This window comes from Cucurbita maxima, unplaced genomic scaffold (assembly GCF_002738345.1).
Source record: "Cucurbita maxima cultivar Rimu unplaced genomic scaffold, Cmax_1.0 Cma_Scf00013, whole genome shotgun sequence".
Classification (NCBI taxonomy): Eukaryota; Viridiplantae; Streptophyta; class Magnoliopsida; order Cucurbitales; family Cucurbitaceae; genus Cucurbita; species Cucurbita maxima.
Genome location: NW_019272029.1, coordinates 3109550 through 3116550, shown reverse-complemented (window position 1 = coordinate 3116550; position 7001 = coordinate 3109550). Strand labels below are relative to the sequence as shown.

General features: G+C 38.7%; 3 protein-coding genes across 5 annotated transcripts in view; 2 read left to right on the top strand and 1 right to left on the bottom strand.

Moving 5' to 3' along the window:
* The window catches only part of LOC111488552 (heat shock 70 kDa protein 15-like), a 6089-nt gene extending 4674 nt beyond the window's left edge, over window positions 1–1415 (top strand). For both annotated transcript variants that reach the window (XM_023136341.1, XM_023136340.1), the window contains exons 7-10: window positions 64–210; window positions 337–486; window positions 569–699; window positions 884–1415. In XM_023136341.1, the coding sequence (XP_022992109.1) occupies window positions 64–210; window positions 337–486; window positions 569–699; window positions 884–1085 (630 nt within the window). In that variant the 3' untranslated portion in view covers window positions 1086–1415. The remainder of the gene's footprint in view (window positions 1–63; window positions 211–336; window positions 487–568; window positions 700–883) is intronic.
* Window positions 1416–1723: 308 nt separating this feature from the next.
* LOC111488651 (trihelix transcription factor ASIL2-like) lies at window positions 1724–3729 on the bottom strand. Of its 2 annotated transcripts, none has more exons than XM_023136515.1 (2): window positions 3429–3729; window positions 1724–3324 (listed from the first exon to the last, which is right to left on the bottom strand). In XM_023136515.1, the coding sequence occupies exon 2, from the start codon at window positions 3053–3055 to the stop codon at window positions 1892–1894; it is 1164 nt and encodes a 387-aa protein (XP_022992283.1). In that variant the 5' UTR covers window positions 3056–3324; window positions 3429–3729; the 3' UTR covers window positions 1724–1891. The 2 variants fall into 2 exon arrangements, with proteins under 2 accessions (XP_022992283.1, XP_022992284.1); XM_023136516.1 differs by having other exon boundaries at window positions 3588–3729.
* Window positions 3730–4691: 962 nt separating this feature from the next.
* LOC111488572 (MAR-binding filament-like protein 1-1) overlaps window positions 4692–7001 on the top strand; it is a 4939-nt gene continuing 2629 nt past the window's right edge. The window contains exons 1-3 of the mRNA XM_023136387.1: window positions 4692–5067; window positions 6604–6647; window positions 6739–6879. Coding sequence (XP_022992155.1) covers window positions 4782–5067; window positions 6604–6647; window positions 6739–6879 — 471 coding nt within the window. The 5' untranslated portion in view covers window positions 4692–4781. The remainder of the gene's footprint in view (window positions 5068–6603; window positions 6648–6738; window positions 6880–7001) is intronic.

The following is a 7001-nucleotide window of genomic DNA, read 5'->3' as shown; positions in this document are numbered from 1 at the left end:
TTTTTTTTTTTTTTTTTTTTTTTTTTTTTTTTTTTTTTTTTTTTTTTTTGTTTCTTTCTCTAGTTGCACGATAAATACCAGGAATTTGTCACTGATTCACAAAGAGAAGAGCTTTCTGCCAGACTTCAGGAGGTTGAAGATTGGCTGTATGAAGATGGGGAGGATGAAACAAAGGGAGTCTACATTGCAAAACTTGAGGAGTTGAAGAAAGTAAGTGACATATTTCAAGTTTCTGACCTCCCTTAGAAGGAAGAAAATATCATTACAAGATATTCTGTCCTTATTTTGTGCGTGATATTCTGTGATATTCTGTACTGATGTTGAACATGATTGCAGCAAGGTGACCCGATAGAGGAGCGTTTCAAAGAGCACACGGAGAGAGGAACTGTGATTGATCAACTTGTTTACTGCATCAATAGTTACAGGGAAGCAGCAGTGACAGCAGATCCAAAATTTGACCACATCGACATCTCTGAGAAACAGAAGGTACTTGTATCAATCTCTTCCAGGCAATTCTAGGTTTGGGTGATTGTGTAACATACGTTCCCTTAATCAAAATAATCTGCAGGTGTTGAATGAATGTGTGGAAGCAGAGGCCTGGTTAAGAGAGAAGAAGCAGCACCAAGACTTGCTACCTAAACACGCTACACCTGTCCTCTTTTCTGCTGATGTGAGAAAGAAAGCTGAAACACTCGACAGGTTAGTGATCCTTTTCGGATATCTGCATCGGATTAGTTTTCTTCCGCTTGCCCCCTTTGAAAATAGAGCATATCTGCATCCAACTTGTGCATGCTATCCATGAAAACAGTATTGTTACCTGCTAGTCCATGGCATTGTTAGTATGCTCATCGGTTTTTCTCATGTTTGGAATGGCATTCTGCAGGTTTTGTAGACCAATAATGACGAAACCCAAGCCAGCTGCTCCCGAAACACCTCCCCCAGCTCCTCAAGGCAGTGAGCAGCAACAGGGAGATGCCAGCGCTAGCGCAACCCCGAATGGGAAGGCAGGCGGTGAGACTGAGGTGTCCTCAGCCTCTACAGATCAGATGGAGACAGAAAAACCTGAACCTACAAGTGCTGCTTAATCTCTCTGCTGGAATGCCTTGCTTTATTATTTATTGCGAACTGTTGTGGAGCTGGAAAAAAATGAAATGTCTCGATGAGCGGATGAATTAAGGAAAGCTTGCCCATGTATTCGACTTGTGAAATCAGTTGTGAAGCGTTTTGTATTTTGTTGTTTTTGCTAGGGTTTTCTTCTATTGCCGGAGCGAGAATTCACCATCAATCCGGTTTCTCAAAAGCAAAATTTTCAGAGAAATGTTTGAGGCTATTACTCATCTTTCCTGCGCTACTTTCTATACCATTTTGAACTCCAAAAGAATTATTAAATGTATAATTTTTGCTCATTTCTTTCATCTTTGATTTAACCATCTTCCTGCTTCAAATCATCATCTCCATTCTTGAATATTATTTTAATTACCTCTACTCTTAACTAGATCGAGCGGTCTAATTACCTCATTGTAGAAAATTTCACGGGGTAGTAGTTTTGAACATTAATGTAAATAAATAAATATAAACAATAAAGTGAAGATGCAAACCACAAACTACATTATTTATTGGCCCGTAAGATAGTTCATTGGAACTTCGAAGGCCTCAAACCTGCAAGTTCCAACTAAACTCTGGCAGCTAGAAAAGGAACATGTGATGAGAAAAAAAGAGAACGGAAGTGAATAATAATCCTGTAATTCTATTATTGTTGTCAAAAGTAAGAACGGTTCCATCTAATATGAATAATAGGGGAGAGGCCTCCCATGTATTTATACAGACAGCTGAATAACATATTCCTCGACCTCGTGTCGCCGCCCTGCCCAAGTTTTGGATTAAGATTACATTAACCACTGGCACTTTTGGCAGAGGCACCATATTCCTCGTCGTCGCCCTGCCCAAGTTTCGCGATCTCTGCCTGAGCGCTCTCCATAATCTGCCTTTTCTGTAGCTCCAAATCTCTTAAGAAATCCATCCTCATCTTCTCCAACTCCATCATTTGATGTCTTTTGCTGCTCTCTATTTTCTCATAAATCTCACTGAACTTGTGAATGGAGTCAGCTAGCATTCTGAATGAAGAGCCATCATCGCTGTTCCTCCCGTGCATTCTTTTCTTAGGGGGAAGCCCATCCAGTTCATCGTCTTCACAATCATCCGATTCTGAATTATCAGGGCTGTCTCTCATCTCATCGAACCCATTTGCACGGTTCAGATAAGCTCTAGGGTTCATGAACACATACTCTCCCGAATCTAACCCGCATGAGAGGCCACCTTGGTTAGGGGGTGAAGACATTAACATGTCCATTTTCTTGAAGTAAACCCATTTGCTCGTAGATCCACCCATTTCGGTTGACTTGGATTTTTCCTTTTTATACTTCTTCTTCAATGTATCAAGGCGGTTTCGACATTGTGTGTCAGTCCTGTCAATCTTAGAAACCTCAGACACCTTCTCAGCAACCTCTTGCCATTCCTCAGATCGGAGACTTTTCCTCCCATGCTGAAGAAACCGTTCACCCCAGGCATCTAGAAGAACAACTGTTTCGTGTTCATTCCAATCTGTCAATGAATTTCTGCCCCCAACAAATGATTTTTGTGCCATAGTCGCAGATGATGATGCTGGCATACGAGGAGCAAGTTCATAATTTGATACCAAATTCTTCAGCCGCCGCTTCTTCGGGTGTCTTTCCAAATCAACATCATCCAATTTGACAGTATTGTTCTGCTTGTTGTCTTCATCCATATCAAAATCATCCTCATCATCGCCATCGTCTACTTCTTCACTTGTGTGAGCAAAACCATTGTTCTGATCATTTTCATCCTCTTCATCACCCAGTCCTTCCTCCTCTTCATCGTCATCCTCAACGTCATCATCTACATACTGATTGGCGACTGGCCTTGAATAAGAAGCATCCCGGTGAGGAATCTTTGAACGTGGTAGAGAACCATAACTTTCCCGATGGTTCCCACTGTAACGCTCGGACAAAGGATATTTTTCTTCTCCGTTGTCCATTTGAGATCAATCAACAACAAAAAATCTCGGAGCTAGTCCCCTCAGAAATCCAACCACTTTTCAAATTATACCAAAATCCACATTTTCAGATGACCAAACTGCGATTGTGAACACAAAAAAGGCTTCCTCCGTTCTTAAATAACATATTTCTTATCAATCGACCACACAAAAAACCTTATTCCCTAATTCTCATAAATGGATCAATAATCTTCAGCAAGAGCCTCGAGCTTCTACCCCGACAGACGGAAATAAATATTCCTCCAGATCCCCTGTGTCTCATCCGAGATCCGAAAATAATTTAATATACTAGAAACCCTAATTCATCCACAATAAGAGAGGGCAAAAAAAAGAAAGCAATATCTAACTCCTCTACCTTCTCGACTCCAGGATATTATCGAACAAACATAGCTCCGTAACACCAATTCGAACGGAAGATCGAAACGTCATACAATACGAAGATTCGTTGTTCTCCAAAAGCCCTAATTTCAAAGATGAACCAAAATTTCGAGAATATCAGACCACGAGCTCTTACCTCGAGCAAAGAGGTGGAAAATCGAAGACTTCTGCAACTGCGCGATTCAGCTAAAGCTTGTTCTTGTTCTCAAAACTGGAGCTCGAAAGGAATCCGAGATAGATGAAGGAATAAAGCCTTTGAAGCAAACATAGGGGACAGTTCAGATGAGAGAGTGAGACACGGAGATATAATAAGGTTGCTGCTAACGTACGCAGACCAATTTCTCGTTTCCATTGGGCCGTAAGTTTGGTGATAATAATGGGCCGAATTGGATTTGGAGTCTTATTGGGCCTGGGCCCTTTGGAGGCCACTCCTTTTTTATTTTAGGTTAAAATATTATATTATCCTAATAATAAAATCAGTTCCATAGTCTCTATTATTAAATTATTATTCATATATATATATATATATAAAATATAATTATCCATGTTATATTATATTAATAACTATAATCTCATAAATTAAAATATCAAACATTTACAAGTTACAATACATCACCATCCTCAATTACAATTATTTTTTTTTATCGTTTTAAAAATAGGGCAGAGGTGAATTGTAACCGAAAAAAAGTCAACCTGAAATTTAGGATTTTTTAAAAATTCAACCTAATCTAAATTAAAAAGAAATATAACACAACCCGACATTTATGTTTGAGCTGTGTAGTTTGGATTAGTCGGGTTATTAGGTCATATGATCACCATGAAATACAATCAACATGAAAAAATACTCATTTTTATTCTAAAATTTCACAATTTTTAAGTGATATCAATCAAATTCAAGACATGTCCGATCTCAAACAACAACATTAATTAAAATGTTGGTATTTTTGCTGTTTTCCCCTTTCAGGGAGACAAAAACAGTGACCTGGCAACATAAAACGAGCTGGTTGTGGATAAGGTAGATCTTTTTCTTACGTGGCTTGTTCTTAGTGGTTAAAGAGAAATGCCAAATGTCACGTTCTTACTATCCACGTGGAACCACTAATCAGTATGAAATTACGAAAGTGACATGGAACTTTAACGACCGTAGCCAATGGGGGAGTAGTGTAATTTAAAGAATCCAAGAAGGGTAGTAAAGTCATTTCACTATCGGCGAGACATAGTCCGCTGCAGGAGGGTGGGGGCGCGAGGGATAGGAAAAACAAGAAGGTTTCTGGTTCGTCTTCAATTATCTTGGAAGGGAAATAAAGTGGAAGATAGAACTGTGAAATCGATGATGGGCTTTGCAATGGGAAGCACTTGCTTTTTCCAGGCTCCGCTTCATATCTCTCGCTTTCCATTTTCTTCGATTCCTTGTTCTTCGTGTTCTTCACAATCAAATTCGCTCACCACAAGGAATGCAGCGGCAAGACAGAAAATCGGAGTACCGGCGGCTGTGGAGCGAAACAATTACTTAAACGATGATGGATTATGCAAGAGGAGGGCGATTCTGTTTCTCGGTATTTCAGTTTTTCCGATTCTGCAATTGAAGGCTCAAGCTCTTGAAAGTTCGGCTCCAGGTAAATTGGTCCCGTTGCTTGTTCTTTTTGCAATGTGGTTGTTTTGGAATTGGACGAGACGAGTATCAATCTGATTAGGTTTAATTTCAACAATTTGTGAAATGATAGTCCAATGAATTGACGCGCGTTTCGTTAGTTAACAGTATTATGATTATGAAGGCAGCTTGCATATAAAACGAAGAAATTTCTGACAGATTGCTCTGTTTATGGAGATTCTGATGGATTCACTAAGTCTATGGGGAACATCTGGAGTTTTTCTTCTATATTAGACAGATTTTTCTCAGTTTATATATTAGGAGTTCAATTCTGGTGGCACTTGTTAATTTCCTGATGTATGAAGTTTTAGAGCAATAACTCAATTAGGTTGCTGTATGGTGGATATCTTTGTTTTCCCTATTGTGTTTATTACTTGCATTATTTGGTGATTGCAGTGTGGTTCTTTATTAATTATTGACTCCTGAAATTTTGTTGTTTAATTCCAATGTGTTAGCCACGAAATATGAGTTAAGTTTTGTTCGTTCAAACTTAGTAACTATGCATTTAACCTTTTCCTGTAGTGTTTATATATACCAATATACCAAATGGGGATCGTTGAGGATTATTGGGAGGAGTAGTCCCATATTGGCTAATTAAGGGGAAGATCATGAGTTTATAAGTAAGGAACACTATCTCTATTGGTTTGAGGCTTTTCGGGAAAAAGTAAAGCCATGAGAGCTTATGCTCAAAGTGGACAATATCATGTTATTGTGGAGGTTCGTTGTTTTTAACATAGTATCAGAGTCATACCCTTAACTTAGCCATGTCAATAGAATCTTCAAGTTTCAAACAAAGAAGTTGAGAGTCTCAACAGTGTAGTTAAAGTGACTCGAGTGTCGAACAAAGGGTGTACTTTGTTCGAGGGATCTAGATAAAGAGTCGAGCCTTGACTAAGGGAAAGTTATTTGAGGGCTCCATAGAAGGAGGCCTCAAGGGAGAATGTGCCTTGTTCGAGGGGGGATTGTTGAGCATTATTGGGAGGAGTAGTTTCACATTGACTAATTAGGGGAAGATCACGAGTTTAAAAGTAATTAATACCATTTCCATTAGTATGAGTAATTAATATCATTTCCATTAATATGAGGCCTTTTGGGAAAACCCAAAGCAAATCCATGAGAGTTTGTTCTCAAAGTGTACAATATCATATCATTGTGGAGATTCATTTATAGTCCTGGACTGATTTTGTTTCCTAGAAGAAGATTCAGAGTTTATTTGGAATAGTAGCTCCTTGTTTTTCATTATTCAATTGGTGGCCCTGATGCAAAGTTGTAGACAACAAGACTATCCATATTTTGCGTGTTGATTTGTTAGTAAATTTGATGCCTTTTTCTGAATTAGATGTATGCTTTTAAGAAGTCAGATATTGTTTAAAAGTCTGCATCAATATTACTTATAGCTTTGATGAAGTTTGTTGTGATATCAAGTTTCAGATCCATTGATTTTCAAACATAGATACCTATTGATTGTTTAATCTTCACACACCTAACTTGATCTGTGCAGAGAAAACTGAGGTAAATGCTCAAGAAGGGAACCAAAATATAGAGGTCTGAATCTTTGCTTAATTTACAAAAATATGGTTGATTTGATTGATATTCCCGAAACTTTCTTAATATTTTTTTGTTTATTTTGGGACAGCTTGCGGCCGAATTAGAGAAACCATCAAATCCTTTTGTACCTTTACTCAACGTAATTGGAGTTTTTGGTTCGGGGGTGCTTGGATCACTCTATGGAATAGCTCGAAAAGAGAAAATTGCTGCCGATATGGCGTTAGAATCTGTAAGCTCATTCTTCACCTGCCAAATATTTTCAGCACATTCTCTCCTTGTTGTTTCTTCTTTTCTTTTTTTCACACGACAAGAATGTGGTTAGCTGAGGAGTTCTGTCGGGGGGGGGGGGGG